General features: G+C 33.0%; 4 protein-coding genes across 7 annotated transcripts; 3 read left to right on the top strand and 1 right to left on the bottom strand.

Annotated features, from left to right (window-relative positions):
- The first annotated feature begins 36 nt into the window (after positions 1-36).
- On the top strand, positions 37-5,017 carry YME1L (ATP-dependent zinc metalloprotease YME1L). Its single transcript, XM_011138583.3, has 14 exons — positions 37-63; positions 297-419; positions 794-1,207; positions 1,341-1,560; positions 1,658-1,755; positions 1,891-2,134; positions 2,268-2,400; positions 2,527-2,764; positions 2,850-3,092; positions 3,297-3,443; positions 3,558-3,719; positions 3,943-4,063; positions 4,151-4,248; positions 4,843-5,017. The coding sequence occupies exons 1-13, from the start codon at positions 37-39 to the stop codon at positions 4,210-4,212; spliced, it is 2,232 nt and encodes a 743-aa protein (XP_011136885.1). The 3' UTR covers positions 4,213-4,248; positions 4,843-5,017.
- Positions 5,018-6,755: 1,738 nt separating this feature from the next.
- eIF2alpha (eukaryotic translation initiation factor 2 subunit alpha) lies at positions 6,756-8,893 on the top strand. 2 transcript variants are annotated; one of them, XM_011138570.3, is made up of 6 exons: positions 6,756-6,860; positions 7,240-7,482; positions 7,557-7,788; positions 7,914-8,146; positions 8,237-8,352; positions 8,427-8,893. In XM_011138570.3, the coding sequence occupies exons 2-6, from the start codon at positions 7,245-7,247 to the stop codon at positions 8,613-8,615; spliced, it is 1,008 nt and encodes a 335-aa protein (XP_011136872.1). In that variant the 5' UTR covers positions 6,756-6,860; positions 7,240-7,244; the 3' UTR covers positions 8,616-8,893. The 2 variants fall into 2 exon arrangements, with proteins under 2 accessions (XP_011136872.1, XP_011136864.1); XM_011138562.3 differs by lacking the exon at positions 6,756-6,860 and adding an exon at positions 6,870-7,053.
- A 65-nt stretch (positions 8,894-8,958) lies between these two features.
- Positions 8,959-9,876, bottom strand: RpS20 (ribosomal protein S20). The gene is made up of 3 exons (XM_011138548.3): positions 9,711-9,876; positions 9,399-9,504; positions 8,959-9,265 (listed from the first exon to the last, which is right to left on the bottom strand). Exons 1-3 carry the CDS (start codon positions 9,711-9,713, stop codon positions 9,009-9,011), a joined length of 366 nt encoding a protein of 121 aa, XP_011136850.1. The 5' UTR covers positions 9,714-9,876; the 3' UTR covers positions 8,959-9,008.
- A 1,851-nt stretch (positions 9,877-11,727) lies between these two features.
- Positions 11,728-20,378, top strand: pds5 (cohesin associated factor B pds5). 3 transcript variants are annotated; one of them, XM_011138532.3, is made up of 17 exons: positions 11,728-12,265; positions 12,938-13,092; positions 13,173-13,367; positions 13,486-13,676; positions 13,812-14,019; positions 14,126-14,632; positions 14,724-15,022; positions 15,116-15,458; positions 15,558-15,662; positions 15,793-16,212; positions 16,311-16,673; positions 16,770-17,001; positions 17,103-17,350; positions 17,429-17,728; positions 17,875-17,910; positions 18,051-18,101; positions 18,182-20,378. In XM_011138532.3, the coding sequence occupies exons 2-17, from the start codon at positions 13,012-13,014 to the stop codon at positions 18,236-18,238; spliced, it is 3,636 nt and encodes a 1,211-aa protein (XP_011136834.1). In that variant the 5' UTR covers positions 11,728-12,265; positions 12,938-13,011; the 3' UTR covers positions 18,239-20,378. The 3 variants fall into 3 exon arrangements, with proteins under 3 accessions (XP_011136834.1, XP_011136828.1, XP_025156007.1); XM_011138526.3 differs by having other exon boundaries at positions 11,729-12,061; XM_025300222.1 differs by lacking the exons at positions 11,728-12,265; positions 17,875-17,910 and having other exon boundaries at positions 13,012-13,092.
- Positions 20,379-20,619: the final 241 nt, after the last annotated feature.

The raw sequence follows: 20,619 nt of genomic DNA, 5'->3' as shown, positions 1-20,619 counted from the left end.
AGTTATCTCGACTTCGAAGTTACCAAACTTGAGATTATGATTACTCTTCAATCTCACAATCAGGTTTGTACTTACGACATCTTGCAATTGCATCAGTAACCTTTGTTATTCATATCTCGTATATATTTTAAACAATATGCATATATTTTATTGTCCTTGAAAAAGCATAAAAATATTTCAGCTCCTAATCATCATGTACACTTTACATTTGCTCTATTTCTTACTTTCTCTAAACTGAGAGGAAATCATCCGTATAACTTGATGATTTAAGTACTTAACTGACTTTGGACTTTTAGGTGTTATACCATCTAACACAGCTGACATTGGCAATAACTCCTAGAACATCATACTCGACCCAAGTTAAGAAACAAGATGAACATAAAACTATGGATAATATTTGTCCAGATAGCCTGGAAGAGGTATAATTTCTAAAATAAATTTTTTTCTAAATTATATTTCTTAATTCGATAAAATATAAAAATTATAATGAGGATTAGAGAAATATTTTGTGTATAAATGGAGTTTCAGCTAAAGTGCAATCTGCAATGTTTGTTGGCCTTGTGTGGAAAATTTATTATGTATTGAATTGTTTTAAAATTAAGAATTGAGAATTTTTGAACATATTAAAAAGCCTAAAGAAGAAAAAATATATTAGGAAATAATAATTTTTTACTATTAATTATTTTAATATATTATTTTATATATAATTTTTTTTTACAAATATAACATCAACCTGTATTTCAAATTGATTCTTATTTCAGTGTATCTAAACTGCTCTTATAATTAATTTTAGGCAACAAGGAGTTGTTCACAGATGCTAGAAGTAGTTCCATTAACTACTTTAACTTCGTTGAAAATAAAAGGAAATAGGATGTGCATAATGCTGGATAATGTAGCCCTTAATTTATTTAGAAGACCTTTGGAAGAAAATAATAAATGGAAAATGTCTTATTTATCTGGCCTAAGCTTTACTGCAAACAAACAAGGCTTTCCAAATCATTCATTGCAAAAACCCATTATCTTATCTGTCACTCACTTAGCATCAAAGCAACGTAGACTGTTACATACGTGGTATGCCAAAACACCACATAATAATACGCAAATTCGGACCTTCAAGTCCCAACGTAGCATAAAAATGGAACTAGAACAAAATCCGACATTTATAAGCAGGATAAAGAAGTGGCTTGGTCTGACTAATATTCAACTGGTATAACATATATTTTATTCTAATAATTTGTAAACTCACGTAAAAGTACAATAAGAATCAATATTTTATTGGAATGTTGCGATCGTAGAAAATCTTTGAGATAAATTTTATGCTAATAGATTTTATGTTGTAGAATTTGATGCACGAGTCGAAAAATTCGGATTATGAAAAACTGAAACAGGTCTTCAACAATACTGAGGCAACAGTGGACGAACAGAAAAGGATAAAAGTTGCCTTTGTAGAAGGCTACGAATCCGGACTGCAGCGTCAGATGCGAGGTCGAACAATGTGGTTGAAAGTTTTGCAAAATATATTAATTTTCTCCACAGTTATCTTTTTACTCTGGATTTATCGTACGTATAAAGATTACTGTATAAAGCATATGCTATGTTGGAAACTTCACATAAATCGTTTTATTATTTGTATTTATGTGTATTATTTATATTATAGTTTCCTATCCAGGAAGTGGGATATTCAAGCTTCCTATGAGTCACAGAATCGAAATCGACCCCGAAGACATCCATGTTACTTTTAACGATGTTAAAGGGGTAAATAATAAAATGTTACTCTTCACACATTTTTTGTTTAGCTAGATTATTTGTGAAACAATTATCTCCTATATGGTTGATGATACATAAAAATACATGTGGAAGTAATAATAAACAAGCCAATAAATATTACAGGTGGACGAAGCGAAACAAGAGCTCTTGAATGTGGTGGAATTTTTGAAGAATCCTGGAAAATTTTCCGCCTTAGGTGGAAAATTGCCAAAAGGAGTATTGTTAGTCGGTCCACCGGGAACAGGAAAAACATTATTGGCGCGCGCAGTCGCTGGAGAAGCTGGTGTACCGTTTTTCCATGTGGCAGGTCCTGAATTTGATGAGATCCTGGTTGGTCAAGGTGCTCGACGTGTTCGAGATTTGTTTAGTGAGTAACAAGTATAATCATCTTTACTGGCAAAGTTATGAAATATCGTGAAATCGTGCGAGATTTTTCTTTTCAAATAATTTACGACCGCGCAGTTATCCCGAATCACCTCAATATCGTATTCTGTACACAGGAGCGGCAAAGGAAAAAACGCCATGTGTTGTGTTCATCGATGAGATTGACTCCGTGGGTGCGAAGAGAACAAATTCCGTCCTTCACCCTTACGCAAATCAGACGATCAATCAATTGCTTTCTGAAATGGATGGGTAAGAGAGTTTATATATATATTTTTATCAATTTTACAATTGTTATTTATGATAATTTACTATTTACAACCGTTATTTGAATATATTTAGTTAAAAGTTTTCTTTTTGTAATTTTCCTTTTATAAGTTTCCGCCAAAACGAAGGTGTCATAGTTCTCGGTGCCACGAATAGACGTAAGGATCTTGATAAGGCGCTGATGCGCCCTGGTCGCTTTGACGTTGAAATTTACGTCAACAAACCTGATTACTCTGGCCGCAAGGAGATACTGGACCTTTATCTGGCCAAGATATTAACACACGACGTTGATACCGTTTATCTAGCACGATGCACCACGGGTTTCACGGGAGCTGATCTTGAAAATATGGTAAGAAATACTACGTTATCTTGTATAATGCTGTCTTGATAAAGTTCATAATAAATGTCATATATAGTATATGAATATATTATAGATAAATCAAGCTGCGTTACGCGCAGCAATTGATGAGGCGGAATATGTAACTATGAAACATCTGGAATATGCTAGAGATAAAGTTTTAATGGGTCCTGAAGGCAAACTAAAATTGCGCGACGAAGAAGTTAATCGTATTACGGCGTATCACGAAGCAGGACATGCTCTAGTAGCATTTTTCACAAAAGATGCTACGCCGCTTCATAAAGTTACTATCGTGCCACGAGGACCGTCATTAGGTCACGTATGTAGCTAATTACAATTTAGTTATAATTATTTGTTACATTAGTACTATTGATTTGCTTTGTATATACAATTGTACTTATATATCTTATAGAATTATTTTTAATTTCTTTTTCTATTATATAATTGAGTTTGGTTGTTTTTGTGTAAGTTGTACTTAATTTCATGATTTTTAATTTACGAATTTTATTCTTATCTGTCTTAGACTTCTTACATGCATGAGAAGGACGTTTATCATGTTACAAAGTCCCAGTTGCTAGCTAATATGGACGCGATGATGGGCGGTAGAGCAGCAGAAGAGATAATATTCGGACCAGAGAAAGTAACAACCGGAGCTTCTTCTGATTTGGCTGTACGTTTTTCGTCTTTGAATTCTATTTCATAATATAGTTTCAGTTTTATTGTATTATCTTTTACAAGAGTTTTGATAAAAATATTTAAATTACGTGAACAAATTTTTTTCCAGGAGGCGACGAAAATCGCGGAAACTATGGTGAAGAATTACGGAATGTCAGAGAAAGTTGGATTTAGATCAATATTAGAAAATAAGAAGTTGTTTAGTAATGAAAATACGTACGCGCCCAGTACGAATGAGACTATTGACAACGAAGTGAAACAGCTTTTGCAGGTAAATTTATCGTTTCTACGTTAAAAATCAGATATAATTTTCACGAAGGACTTCTTTCTGTTTTAGTTTCATATAAATCAATTGAGAACATATTGAGTATTTATACTCTTTTTCTCTTATAGTCTTTCTTCTAAATCAGATGTTTATTAATTGCATTTTACTGAATTTATCGGTTAATTTTGCTACAATTAATCGACTTGTCTTTTAATCACCTTCTTCTTAGGAATCATATGAGCGAGCGAAAGCGATTTTGAAAGCTCACGCGAAGGAGCACAAACAACTAGCGGAAGCCTTATTACAATACGAAACGTTGAATGCAGATGATGTGGCTGCTATAGCGAATGGTGAGTAAGAGGCATACGTACATGCAATGTTGAAGATAAAACGCAACATGTAATACAATCGAAATTAACATTTTGTTCTTGTTTCAGAAATCGGGCTCAACAAACGAGAATCATCTAAAGATCCTAAGAAAGTAACACGAAGATCTTAATCCAAGTGTGATTACTTGGATAAAACATTAAGGAGGGTAAGATATAAAGTTGAAATTCGTGATGTTGGCTAATCACTTGTATTTTATGCGAGGTCTATATATATAGTCTACAAGAGCTTTTGAAGTACATACTAAGAGTTTACGACTGACGGAATACAAATCATGATATACGAAAGTCTTTTTCTTCTTGGATTTCATTTGAAATAACCAATTTTTTAGAAGTTTAATACAAATACAAGTTACATTACGGTTAACTATTCAAATATTCAAAAATAAATACTGTTGCTATCCATATCTTTATATATAAGATTTAAGATATTAAAAAAAGTAGATATTTGCAAGCTGATACTTTAAATTAAGGATTTAATGTTTAATATGGAGCTTCTTGTTATATAAAAATCTTGTCACAATTAACCTACATATGATTTTAAAACAGCTTAAACATTTTTTTCTCTGTGTAATTTGAAATAAGACCGATGATTGAGAAAAAAAAATGTTTAAATCATTCGGAAACAAAATATATATTTTAAGTTATTAAATCTTTATTAATTTATTTTTTTAGTATTGTTTGTTACATATATATTCTTTTTTTTTCTAATTATGCATTTGATGTACATTTTATTGTTTCAGGTTTTAGTTGATAAATTTTCGACATCAACGATTTGTGTTACATAATTTCATTTTAATTAATTTTTGGAATACACTTTGTACAACCTTATATGTATTTCATATATCAGTCTTTTTCGAATGTAAATATGAAGGCAATAGCAAAATTTGTAAATCATATTAAAAAGAAATTATATAATCTGGTGTATTGGTTCTAGTAAAAAATTTATTGTGACAAGTTAAACTTATTAATTCTGAAATGTACAAAATTTTAACAAAAGATATTTCATGCATATAAATATAAAAAATCTAATACTTAATTATTATACATGTAAGTAAGAGTTAATAGTATGCATGAAAATAGAATATTATTGTTTATACATAAATAAGACTTTGTTTTTAAATTCATAGTCATTCATGTTTGATACAGCAATACCTGTTTTCCCATAGAATGTTTGTTATTGAATTAGAGGATTGTTATTAAATTAGAGAATTTCTTATTGAGGCAATAATTTCGTCCATTTAATATTAATTGTCACACTTTTAAAAAATTTAAATATTAATACATTACGAAAAAAATATCTGTTGAAATATTAAAAAAATGTAGAATCAATGGAATCAACTTGTTTGATTAGAAAAATCAAATTTTTCGTAAAAATTTGCCGTCCTCTTCTAATTTTCTTTTTTTAGTTAATGTTTAACAAAATAAATTAAACAATGACTACGATATTTCTCTTATCTTAAAATTATGGAATTTCTCTTAGAATTATGGAAGCAAAGATAGAATTGTTAATTATGGATATTTCCATTTTTCTTTTGACTCCTTTTCGAATCCCCATAAGTTTGAGAAATTTCAAAATATTAGATCAATGCATAAGTTTTTATCAATATTTTATAATATTCTTTTATTGAAATAAAACGATATAACACAAATCAAAGTTTTCTTTCGTTCTCTACGATTTTTTTTCCATCCTTTTAGTAATATACGAATATCACATTGAAAAGAGTAATTTTTTAAGGCGATCCATTCATCGATCTATTTTTACACATCCGCGATATTTTTCGAGAAGTTTTAATCAAACAAGCCCTACCGTATCGATCTGAATAAATGATAATCAGAAAAGGCAATACCTGGTAAGTAATATATAAATTTTCATATATATGTTTCAATGTTTTTTAAAAGTTTATAATTTTTTTCTACAAGTGATTTTCTTTTGCGAGTAATTTAAATTTATCTTGGAATAGAGAAATGAAACAAACATGATTCGTAATTATATCTAACAAATTAATAATTATATCTAACAAATAATTATATCTAACAAATTAATAATTGTAAGTGCATTACGTACATCGACAAATTGGACATAAAGTTTAAAAATAAATGACTATTAAATTAATAAAAAAATAATTTTGAACTTTTTTATCAAACTTATATAATAATTATATCTGCTCATTTTGTTTGTATTATCTTGCACTTCTTGCAATCTTGACGGAAAAAAACTAGTGTTTTATTGGCTTTATTATCTACAACATCTTAGATAATTCTTAGCTCATAAAATCTTTTTGGGTAACAGCATTTCTCGCAGGAAAATGGCCCGAATTTGCTATAAGTTAGTTCAAGGCTTACCAACTTTATAACTAGAACCAAAATTTCCGGAACAAATATGGCTCTTGCCATAGGTTGTGTTCCGATATTCACTGGCTGCGTTCCGATATTTACTGTTAGCATTGAAAATCTATAATATACGTGACACAAAATATATTTTCTATATATTTTCAGTACTGGCAGTGAATATCGGAACGCAGCCACTGTCAACACTGAAAATCTATAGTATATGTGACACAAACTATATATTTTGAGTATTAGCAGTGAATATAGGAACGCAGCCTGTTGGTCTGTTCGTTTTAGCTGCACTACTGAACTGTTGCAATAAGTTAAAGTGAGAAAAAATATAGTTGTCTCATTCTAACTTATTGCACTAGTTCCTCAGTGCAGCTAAAAAGAACAGACCACATATGTACTTTCACAATTACTACCACCGGTACGTTAATTAAAACAAGGATATAGTTGCGCATGGTTTATTACTGATTAGTCACGTGCAGATTCATACGTTTTTATATGTACTCAGTCGTTGTAAGATAAACGGAAGACTTAATTGTTACTAAATTATACTTATTTAGACGATTATCGTTATAGTACCATTATTTCCTCCCAACCTTCAAAATACTAACCTAGTGAGTTAACCTATAAAGATCTTATTTTTATACATAAATACCTCAAGAAGTGAGCTTCTTTCTATCTTTTGCAATTGCCATCTGTATACTTTTAAATAACATGTATATTCTCTATATTAAATGTTTATAGTATTGTTTCCAATACTACATATCAATATGTTAACATAAGGCTTTGTATATTCCCAGCAAACATGGTGCTGTCATGTCGATTTTACAAAGAGAAGTATCCAGAAGTAGAAGATGTAGTAATGGTAAATGTACGCAGTATAGCTGAAATGGGTGCTTATGTACATCTATTGGAATATAACAACATTGAGGGCATGATATTGCTTTCTGAATTGTCTAGGAGACGTATTAGATCTATCAATAAACTTATTAGAGTAGGCAAAACTGAACCAGTTGTAGTTATTCGAGTAGATAAAGAAAAAGGTAATATATAAATGGATCTATATAATTCAACTTGCTTGTATATAATTTGTTTATATGTAAATTATGAATTTCAGGTTACATTGATCTGAGTAAACGTCGTGTATCTGCTGAGGATGTGGAGAAGTGCACAGAAAGATATGCTAAAGCTAAAGCTGTTAACTCAATTTTGAGACATGTGGCAGAATTGCTACACTATGATAGTGATGATCAATTAGAAGAACTGTATCAGAAAACAGCGTGGTACTTTGAGGAGAAATACAAAAAACAAAAAGCATCCGCTTATGATTTCTTCAAACAATCAGTATTGTAAGGGAAATTAAAAATTGCATGATATAAAGTGGTCAGAACATTTAGAAATAATTATATTAATTAAATATATCTGTGTATGTGAACGTATATACAATAACATTTCTGAATCTGTCAAATTTTAGGGATCCTTCCATTTTAGCAGAATGTGGTCTTGATGAGCATACAAAGGAAGTGTTATTAAATAATATTAAACGGAAACTTACCTCCCAAGCAGTGAAAATCAGAGCTGATGTAGAAGTAGCATGTTATGGTTATGAAGGAATTGATGCTGTTAAAGCTGCATTGAAATCTGGCTTGGCTCTCTCTACTGAAGAACTTCCTATCAAAATTAACTTAATTGCTCCACCCTTATATGGTATATATATATATATATATATATATGTACAAATTTTATTTCTCATATATTTTATTCAAAATTACAATATTCTATTGTATCATATTTTAGTTATGACGACATCGACCCCGGAAAAACAAGATGGCCTGAAAGCATTAAATGACGCGATCGAAGTAATCCGAGATAAGATTACGTCGCTCGGAGGTGTATTCAACATTCAAATGGCAGTAAGTATCATGAATAAATATGTCTGTCTGCTTTGTATGCCAAATGGTAATTTATTTTTCTTTTAATATTTTAGCCAAAAGTAGTCACTGCTACAGATGAAGCAGAATTGGCGCGACAAATGGAACGAGCTGAACTAGAAAATGCAGAAGTTGCTGGTGATGATGATGAAGAAGAAGTGGAAGGAATAGATGGTGATTTTAGTGGTGGCGAAGGAGCTGAACAGAATGACAAATTCAGAGACGTGTCACAAGAAGAAAATTGAAAATTTATAAATATATATATATATATACACATATATATATATATATACACAAATAAAATATAAATTTAATTGACAGCCAGATATTTACACGGTTTTATTCATTAACAGTTACTTTAATGAATCTCGTCATCACATATATTCAGTCTAATATAAGATATTAAAAATTTAATTTAAAAAATTAAAGATTTATTGTAATTTCCATAGATTCGGAATTTTTTACCAATTTAATGTGTAATAAACAAGGACATTCTTATGCTCTTAATATAAGATACTTCAAATGCTGTTTTAAATTATTTTATATCCAATATTGCTTTTGTGGTATTCTGATAAAAAAATACTTATAGTTCTTTTACATTTTTATTAAAACATCTTTACAGTTTCAATAAAAATTATCTATTCGTTAGCAATCGTCACCTCTACCTCTACACCAGGCTCAATGGAAATGCTCGTGATTTGTTTCACAATCTCTGATGGTGAATACAAATCAATAACTCTTTTGTGAATTCGCATCTGGAACCGATCCCATGTCTTCGAACCTTCACCACAAGGTGTTTTACGAGTTGTTATTCTCAAAACTTTAGTAGGCATGCGAACGGGTCCTTTAACCTTCAGTTTCTGCTTCTTGGCCCCATTGATCAATTCCGAGCATACTGAAATAGGAAAAGAAAATATTAAGATCTTTATTACGTTAAACCTTTCACTAAAATTGGAACAAGTTTTAGTTTGTGAACGAGTTTTGTCTTAATATCTAATAAAGATGATTATTTTTCAAATCCATATTACCTTTCTCGAGGGAACGAACATTACGCGACGTAAGCGTAATTCTAATTCGATGAATCGGGGCGACTTCCTGACCTGGTTTTTCAGGATTATCAACCTTGGTACTCGCCTATGGAATACGAAAAGCATTAAACCACATTACCATAATATTCATATGGAAAATTTCAATTGAAACTGAGAGCATCCTGATGTGACAATATCTAACCTAATCTAGTATTCAAGGTGATTTCTCCAATATATTGCAAATATATTATTACTACTACTAAAGAAAAATAAATTCTCAAAATGTCTTCTAATGTTAAATTATCTATTTACCATGATAAATTGTTGTCCTGGTCGAGATGATCAATTTATATCAAGCAAAACTGACCAGCGCTGAACCAGTTCGTACAACGACGTTCCACGTGCAAACCTAAGGGAGGTAAGATATATCCAACAACGGTATATTTCCGGTTAAAGTAGCCTGTACTTTATGTCGCATTTTCTGTACTCAAAGTACAAGAAAATAGGGAGTTTTTGTAAAGCCAGCGGCACACGATGCTTGTTTTCGTGTTGGATTGCTTGCTGGATGAAAATATTGCGTTGTGATTGGTACATTTCCGAAGATGGATGGAAATTCACCAATCAGAACGCAGTATTTTTATCCAGCAAGCTATTCAGCACGAAAACAAACACCGTGTGCCGCTGGCTTAATAGAGAGTTTTTGCAATACCGTCCCTCAGATACGGTAAACGTAAATCGTGAATGTTATTCGCTCAGAAATACCGTCGCAATGTGCACGATCAATAGCATTCATGATTTACGTTTACCGTATCTGAGAGACTGTATTGCAAAAACTCCCCAATATCGGAACACATCCCTTATTAGGGTGCATCCCGATGGAGTACGAAACGGGGTACCTATCATGGAACTCGTCGGAATCGATTCCGATCGGAATAATTCCGTTTCCCTTAGAAAAGACAATAGAAATCTAGGAAATAACAGAATAAATTCGATCGGAATCGATTTCGACGAATTCCATAATAGATACCCGGAACAGTTACGAAAAAGAGATATGGTGGAAGGTAGCCAATCAGAGTAACTCCGCTTTAATTTCGTTCCGGTTTTGATGGGTTAGTTCCCCAAAGCACGGAACTAAAACGGAACGGAAGCAAAACGGAAAAATTTCTAATCCTCAAGAATCCTTTCTCCTAACAAAAAAAGTTTGCAATCGTTTCATCAGATATTTTGCAGTACAAAGAATTGCAAAGAAGTATGAATTATATTGCTTATTATATGCAATTTATATTAGTGAATGAATAATTTATATATTTCTTTGTTGCAGAGAGGAAGAGGATTGATTTAGATGAATACGAAGCTAATAATAACGAATGTGATAACATGTCGGAATTTTCTACATATGTTTTGTTTAAAGCCCGTACCAGACTACGGATTGGGATTGAGTATTGGATTGAAATTTAATCAATCAGGGCTAAGTTTTTTATTTGAGATTATTTTCTCTTTTCCAATTGGTCAAATTTCAATCCAATCTCAATCTCAATCCAAAATCTGATACAGGCTTTAAGCCAGCAGCACACGATGCTTGTTTTCGTGTTGGATTGCTTGTTGGATGAAAATACTGCGTTTCGATTGGTACATTTTCGAAGATGGATGAAAATGCACCAATCAGAACGCGATATTTTCATCTAGCAAGCAATCCAGCATGAAAATAAGCACCGTGTGCAGCTGGCTTAAGCACGACACCGACATATAATATCCGATTTCTAATTCAAAATTTACTTTCTAATTCTAGTTTGCAATATTTTTGTCTCGAAAAATCTAATTCTGCTATTGAATATTAGATGTCATATGTTAAATGTCGGATGAATTCTACAATGTATGAATTTTACAATAAAATAGATGTGTGAGAAAAAAATAAAACAGAGCCCGTATTCTTGACAAATGTCGCATATGATATTTCATGAATGTCACTAGATATCACGATTCTCAGCCAATTAAATTGTGAAGTGAAAAATTGTGAGAATCGTGATATCTAGTGACATTCGTGAAATATCGTATGCGACATTTGTCAAGAACATGGACCAATGTAAGAAAATAGCAAACGATATAGTCTTTAGAAACACATATCTACAAATATTCTAATTTAACGCGAAATATGTGTTAAAAAATATTTCGTTGTTCGAGCGACGACAACATGGCGATTCATGAGAATACATAATAAAAACTTCGATTTCGAGATGACTTTAGGAGGAATAGTGATGAACTTCATGGTATACGACGCTATACAACACGACGTGGCGTCCACCAATCAAATTTGTCGCGTCGCATCGCCATAGTCGTCGCGGTACGCGGGTAACTTCAGGCGATCGGATTGCGCTGTCGCGTCCTTTGACACGCTTAACCGCTTACGAGGGACTATTTCACCACCGTTTCATCGTTGACGTCCAAGTCGTCTTACCATGCCAAGTGTTTACAGAAAATCACGCAAATTACGTCGTAGGCGATACGCGCGCACTTAGTATATCACGAAATTGAAAGCTGGGGGCTGGTCGCCCGTGTGTATCTCGAAAGAAACGACTTACAGTGTTGTGCACTCTCATCGGATATATTTGCTTTATTGATATTTTGAGTGCCACGGGCCCTGCGGTGCTTATGCATATCTCGAGGTAATGTTCGAGCACGATAATACAGCTCGTTCCTTGTCCCGGCGCGACATTTTCGTCCCCAAAAGTCTCTCATGAACATCGTTACGCGTGAATTTTGTTTACGTCGTGGCTTGTATACGTGCACGGCGAATGCACATAACCTCGAAGCTGTGGGATCAACGGTCGTACGGTCCCCTAATAATTAGTACACCTGTTAACACATTGGTATGACATTCAATTGAATTCAGCGTTTTATTTCGTTAGTATGCCGCTTGAGTATTCACAAAATGAAATGTATGCTTATTTTAATATCTTATGCAAAATATGTTGGATGTGTTGAAGAGATTTTTCTATTCTGCAGAAAAGTCATAGCTTTTTTTGTCAGATATCGTCTGCTTTAGTGTTTATGTTATTGCCACATTGATGTTTTTCTTCTAAAATATATTAAATCATAATCTATATATTTACCAACTTCTATTTCTAAGAAACATAATGAGAATTGCCTTACCTTAACTTTTATTGTTACAAAAGATGTGACTTTCTGTATTGAATATGTTGTATAATTTATGACTTGTTATATGTTTTATAGCAATTTAAAATATATGTAATATATCAATCTTATAATCTTATATAAATTTATACATACTATATATTTTTTGTAAATATATAACTTGTCTGAAATAAGATTGTTTTTAGAAATTGTATGTATATGGGATAACATATCATTGATTCATTACTTGATATAGATTTTATTAACTACTTATAAAGTAAATACTACTGAGAAAAATCAATCATGCATGATAAAAATGTTTTTCTTTACACAATAGTATAATACAAAACTATACTATACAATACTATACAAAATTATATGTGTTAATAGATATTCTCATGTTGCAGAATTTGGACTGTGTTTTAGAATATATTAAGGATAAAATATTTGTTACATTTGGTTGGTTAACATAGCCGCCACTATGTCGGAAATTGTATACCCACAAGGGTGTAGATCAGTTACTGAAGATTTAGGTCCAGATGAATTGATCAGAAGACTTAAGGTATAATAAAAGCATGTTATTCATATATAGTAAATATATGTATTATGTGCAAAATACAATAAAATGTAATAAATATCCAGACACTAGCACATACACTACAAGCTATGGGACAAGATGAGGGAATGTACCAGCAATACATTCCACTTGCGTTACATTTGGCAGAGGAACACTTCCTTATGCATCAGAGCAAAGATGTGCAACTGCTTATTGCCTGCTGCATCGCGGATGTTTTAAGAGTATATGCTCCAGAAGCTCCTTACAAAGATGCCGATCAGGTAATAATTTGAATTATAATTACAGTTGAAACGATTTATTATTTATAGATGAATCTAGTAAGAATTATTATTTGGTTTGATCAATTTAATATTAACACTCTTGATACGATATTTTTAGGTCAAAACAATATTTCTATTTCTTATTAAACAACTAGCGGGTTTGAAAGACCCGAAAGATCCTGCTTTCAAGAGGTATTTCTATCTGCTTGAGAATTTAGCTTATGTAAAATCATTCAACATGTGTTTTGAGTTAGAAGATTGCCAAGAGATCTTCTGTGCACTGTTTTCCCTCATGTTTAGAATAGTCAAGTGAGTATAATTTAAGAATAAAGAAGAACAATATATATTATATTGTATATATATTATATATTATTACTAAGATTTAACATTATATATTATTACTAAGATTTTCACAATACTACATAATTATTATTATATATCTAGCGATGAACATTCTGGCAAAGTTAAAAGCTTCATGTTGGACGTTTTATGTCCACTGATTACCGAATCGGACATTGTCAGTAATGAACTTTTAGATATCATATTAATGAACATTGTAGAGCCAAATAAGACACAGAAGAAGAATGCGTATTTGCTCGCTAAAGAGCTGGTAATCAAGTGTAGTGATACATTAGAACCATATATACAAGCGGTGAGTAGTTAGAGAGTATCAAAGATTCTTCTAAAGAAGCTAAGGAACGTACTAAAAATACGAATTTTTGATTCTGATATCTGATGTCATTCTTTACATTTTATAGTTTTTCAATCATGTCTTGATTCTGGGCAAGGAAGAGAAGAATTTGCAAATTTGCAAGAAGGTATACGACCTGATTTACGAGTTGAATCACATATGTCCGAGTGTCTTGCTGTCCGTCCTGCCACAGCTAGAATGTAAACTGAAATCTTCTTCCGAGACTGAGAGATTAGGCGCTGTGGCATTACTTGCGAGAATGTTCTCTGAGAAAGGTTCGCAATTAGCAGTACAGTACACTCAGTTGTGGAGGGCGTTTCTGGGACGATTCAACGATATCAGCGTATCCATACGTATTAAGTGCGTACAGTATTCGATGCATTTCTTACTAAATCATCCTGAATTGAGGAAGGATATCACGGAAACTCTGAAGATGAGGCAGCACGATGCCGATGAGAGCGTCCGCTATGAAGTAGTTATGGCTATAGTGACAACTGCCAGGAAAGATTTTGAAGTTGTCTCCGACAGTGAGGATTTGCTTGAATTTGTTAAGGAAAGGACTCTAGATAAAAAGGTAGAACATTGAGCCTCATCGGTCATTCATTTAATTACATAATATCAATATGTTTATCAACTATTATACGTATATACATATATTTTTTTAGTTCAAAATACGAAAAGAAGCAATGTCTGGTCTGGCAATGATATACAAGAAACATCTGAACGATGCGGATGTACCGCAAGCCACGAAGAAGGCGGTAACCTGGATAAAAGATAAAATATTGCATGGCTATTATATGGCAGGCATGGAAGACAGACTATTAGTAGAGAGACTGCTGAACACATGTCTAGTACCTTATCAGCTTCCAGCTGAAGAGAGAATGAAAAAATTATACCATCTCTTAGGTACAATCGATGATCACGCTTCTAAAGCTTTCGTGGAACTTCAGAAGCATCAGCTTGCGTATGTGTTTGCATATATCTCTTTTCTTACGGTTATCATAAAGGTTTTTTGTTATAATCATCAAATTGTTATTTATCATCGTGTATACTTTAGTGTACGAAGAGCAGTGGTCGAGTGGTTAGATATTGTGAAGAAATCGGATATTACGAACGAGCTGGTAACGAAGGTTCATCAAATATCGCGCTTCTTGCCAGACCCCACGAAGGTGCAAGAATTCCTTCAGAAGTTTAGCATTCACATGAGGAAGGACACCATTTTGTTGCAAGGGATGGAAACAATCGTGCAACCGAACGTTTCTTGCAAGGAATGCGCCGACACAATAAGTATGGTGCTTAAAAAGTTGGGACAGCCCGTTATGACTAATTTGTACTACAATACGATTAAAATGCTGCTCGAGAGAGTAAGTTCCGTCATGATTGACGAAGAAGCGATTCGAGTAAGTATTTTATTTTAAGAAACAGTTTCAAGAACAGTTTTATGTGCATCATTTGCGAAGTAATGTTTATTAATGTTCATATGTATATGATCGAATTAGGTTTTGATCGGGTACGTCTTGGACTGTTTGAAAGGAGGCAACGTGATAGAAGAGGTTGGTCTCAATCCGAACAATGCTGGGGAAAAGGGACTAAGATTACTTGTGGTAAGTCACATTCGTATTCCAAAGCTAAATGTTAAGGCAAATTCATCACTAAGACCAATTGTAAACTTATTGAAAACAATTAGCATTTAACTGCAGGAGAAGCTTAGATACTCTAACCGAAATATTTCAGATGCTTTCATTTGTATTTGGCCCGCATTTCCTGCACAACGATATACTCATGCAACTAGTCCATCTGCTCGAGTTAGAAGACGAGATGGTGGGACCGTTGGTTCTCTCCATTTTCACGTTCCTGGGCAAATACAAACCTTTATGCGACGTAGCACCGGACATCATGAATCTCATGGTGCCGATATGCAAAACCTTCGCTGAAACGGGCACGCCGAAGCAGGCGAAGCAGGCTGTGCGATGTTTGTTCGTTAACATGACCAACATACACGACACAATTTTCCCTGAGATCATCGAGAGAATTAAGAACACTCTGACGCCAACGTCGGAGTACTATCGAACGTCTATAGTCACGTTAGGTCACATAGCGTATAATTTGCCAGAGAAATATCAAGTACAAATAAAGAATATGGTCTCCAGAAAAGTAAGTACACAATAATACACTCTATATATATTCTCCTTAATATTTTCGGCATATTGTCATTGCGCTTAGCACATTTTCACGATGAATTTCTCCCGCAGATAGTTAAAGAGTTACTAGTGAAGGAGAGCAGCGAACAAAACGCCGTCGCTATCGATGGAGATTGGTGCAGGGAGGATCAATTGCCCGAGGAAACACGATGCAGATTGGAAGGGTTGAAGTGCATGGCGCGCTGGTTGCTAGGACTGAAAACTGACGTGCTATCAGCGCAAAAGACGTTTAGAATGCTGAATGCCTTCGTGGTGAACAAGGGAGATCTGCTGCAGCAGGGACGTCTCAGCAAGGCTGAAATGAGTTGGCTGCGATTGCAAGCGGGTTGTTCGATGTTGAAGATATGCGAGCAGAAAGGCGTCGGCGATCAGTTCACCGCGGAACAATTTTATAATCTTTCACAACTTATGGTGGTATGTTAAAGATAGTATTTTTTTCTTTGTCATATGCGATATAATAATTTTAATATGTTCATGTACGAGGATTAAATATTGGCTTGGTAATTTCAGGATGAAGTTTCCCAAGTTAGGGAAGCTTTCGGCAGCAAATTGCACAAAGGCCTTGGAAGAGGAATTCCGAACAAATGCCTGCCACTAGATTTCATGGGATATTACGCCTTAGCTGGCAAGGAACAGGATAAAAGATTAAAGTGTGTATTGAAAACTTATATGCAAACAGACATAAACAAAAGAAGGGATTATGTGAAAACACTCTCCTTGGGTACCGTTGAACGGGCCATGGGTAAATAAATCAATAATAAAAAATAAAAAATAATTAAGACACAAACAATACTTTCATAATTGCAAATTGAGAATTCATTTCGTTGCTTCGTTATTTTGCAGGTCAATTGCCCCATATTTTGCCAGATTATATGCTGGTTTTTGCGGTACCTATCCTTGCACATGACCCCGAATTCACGAGTCACACTATGGTGAGCCAGTTAAAGATCATTCAACAATGTCTTTGGTTCATACTAGAACCTCTTATCACGAAAAACGAGTATTATTGCTACGGATTTTACAAAAATCTCGTGGAACGTATGAAGAGTCACAAAGACGCATTGAAACCCGAGGACAACGACATGAACTACGTAATTATCAGAAATTAAATAGCTTCGACTATTCGCGAGCGATTATTTGCGTCAATGACTTTCGTTTTTATTGTACAGAAATTGTGGGCCGTCTGTGATTTGGCCATGAACGTAATATATACGAAGACCACCAATTTCGACATGAAGGAGTTTCCTAGTGAGACGCGAATTCCCACGATGTACTTCAAACGTACGGCGGACGAGATGCTGAGCAACACCAAAAATTACTTACCCACGGAACTACAAGTGAACATGACGACTGCAAAGGGGAAGGGATCATTCCACAATACACATTCAGTCAGCGACAGACCACAACGCAGGACCAAGTCCAAACAACAGAAGGAAGTAGGGATCGGACCTAACGAAACAGATGCAAGGGTAAGTTGATGTTCGGAACAATATTATTATGATCCTTGGGTAATTCATTGAGTTTATTTCTTATTTATATTAATATCACTAAAATTATTATTTAAGTAATATCGATATTATTTAATTCTTCGCGTGTATATAACTATGATTTCAAGCTACAAGTTGGAGAAGTGGAATGTATCGATGCACAGGTAACATCTCTTTAATGTAGTGTTAGAATATAATGTTACACGCGTCTTTAAAAGATTTTCCTTTTAAACATGCTATTATTGGAGTGCACAAATGCATAAAATATGTTGGTTGGTTCATTCAGTTAAATATATATTTGCAGCCTGCTGAAGCATCAGAAACCAGAATTCAGCTACCTGGCTTGGAAGAAGAGGTAGATTAATCTCCTAACTTCTAAATTTTCTCAGTAATACGACTGCAATGTTTCTAATTTTTCGCCTCTTCGCATTTCAGATCGAGGAACCACCGGCAAAAAGGGCATTAAGAGAGTCGGACAAAGTAAATAAATAATTCAGTGATTGAAATATTATACGCTGGGGATAATGGGATAGGGAAAGACATAAAAAGTGCGAAGATGAGAAAAATTAAAGAATCTAAAAGATACTTTACAAATTAGAAAACAGAATATTTTGGTTATGTACAATTAATAAACCTAAGTCGTTCGTGTATTTCTAGAGTATAAGATGTTAAGATTATGACAGTAATGTCAGATGATAATTAATGCGTGTAGGCTTACAATCCAGAAAGTCCAACGGACTTGCAACTTGTGGGTAAAACGGAAAAACGCAAAGAAAAAGGACAAAGAGTCTGTTAATTTCTCGCTGAGAACATATGGACCTGCGAATGCGTTTATTTCGTTATATCAAAATTGAAATATACGAATGCGTATATTTCCTATTATTTCTATGAATTATACGACGCATCACATAACTAATGACGAATTTTTTCGGATAGTCGTGTAGTCGGAGTGGACATTTTTTACAAAGTACATATATGGATTCCTTGAATTGGAACTCTTATTCGAGTGGCATTTGATCATTATATTGTTCACTTTTACACTATATAAAATGGATAAAAGGATCTTTTTTATGTCTTCACTTCGCAAATTTCTGATGAATGCTGTCGCGTCGTTGTTTTGCTAATAAAAAAAATAGCATTCAGTTTAGAGACAGCAAGCATATATATATATATATAAATAAATAAATATATATATACATAACAATATTGTCAACATACTTCATTGACAAATGAATAAAGCAAATCCATTTTTTTTCTTCAAGAGAAATATATCCAGATGTATCGAATATATCGTCACTTTATAAACTGCAAAGGATACTAGTTTTGTTGCGTGAACGATACATATTAGATTAAAAATTGTGTGACTGTCACATTTATGATCCGAGATGGTTGATTTTTAATAATATGAGTATTATCATTATCACCATAGTCTTTAGCCGTGATTATTACCAGAATTTATATGGACACAGTCACTTTGTCAAGAGAAACGTATTTATAAATTTGACGATAAGACCATAACTTCCAACTGAATGATGTAATTTCTGCAAGTATTTACTTAAAGTTATGTTTTGTTTCATTTTCTAGCGAATTTAACGTAGATTTGATTGATTCGCATTGAATGATTTTTTTTTTGCACAAAAATTTTAATAGACAATAATTTTAATAGACAGTCTCTCTTCTTATACATAAGAAATGCATCGTCACGGAATCGATATTAAATCAAACTGGTGTTCTATAAAAATTAATCGAAGTCTGAATGCTTGAAATAACTTTTCTTTTCCACGCACGTTGCCGTTAATATCTTCTATCTCAATTTACACTGACTCACTATTCTCTTATCGTAAGATTGTATAATTGTTTGATTCGAATTTGTATCCAAAATTCTTCTATACCTGCAATTAATTAATGAAATATTGTCCCTACAGAATCTTAACAAGATATGATCGGCTGAAATACTTTGGTGTATTTTTATTACGCTCGCCTAATCAGAGATTAAGTGTGTGTGTTGTGTGTCTAAATTTATAAAATATATAAGAATTTTTCGAAATCAATCATTGGTCACACATGAGAACAGCTTTAATGTTCCCGTGTACTTTATATATGAATATATTGATGTTACATTATAACGGTAATAAGCAATTTTCGTTTATAAATAAGTAATATTTATACATACTGTCGCTACTTCATCACGTTGATTTCTCATTGCAAATCGAATAGGATCTGTGTGTAACGATAGAAACGAAAATTGCGATAATTTGCGGAAACCATCGACACTTTTGTATTTATAAATAAACATAAAATTAAAATTGTATGTCGTCTGCAAGAGATCATTGTGTAACACCTCAATTTATATTGATAAATATGTGTAATTCTTACAACCTTTTTACACAGAAACACGTTATTTGACTTTTATTTATTAAGAATGTAAACATATACTATATAAGCATAACGTATGATAACCGAAAAAGGTAGAAGAGACTTTTGGGTACGAATTTGAACAGAGTTTTAAATAATTAAAATATGGGCCTAGGTTCTAAAGTTGATTTCTCGATTTTCAGCATTAAGATTATTAAACTTATACATTCAACTATATTAAATTCGAAGAGATGTGAATGAAGATTGAGCATGAATTCATGAATGATGATGGATGAGTGAAATTACGTAAATATTATTATAGAATTAACATATACCTGTTACCTCTTCATAGAAATTACAGTACAATGCACGTTGAAACTTTGCATAATTTTTTTTTCTAAATTTAATACACACACACACACACATACATATACACATGTATGTATGTATGTATTTAATAATTTCCTGCCCATTATCATTAGATATATGATTAATTTAATAATATATCGTATTATTTA

The sequence above is a fragment of the Harpegnathos saltator genome, unplaced genomic scaffold, assembly GCF_003227715.2.
Source record: "Harpegnathos saltator strain DR-91 unplaced genomic scaffold, Hsal_v8.6 scaffold337, whole genome shotgun sequence".
Taxonomy (NCBI): Eukaryota; Metazoa; Arthropoda; class Insecta; order Hymenoptera; family Formicidae; genus Harpegnathos; species Harpegnathos saltator.
The sequence above is the reverse complement of the archived record's forward strand: the minus strand, read 5'-3'. Positions and strand labels throughout refer to the sequence as shown.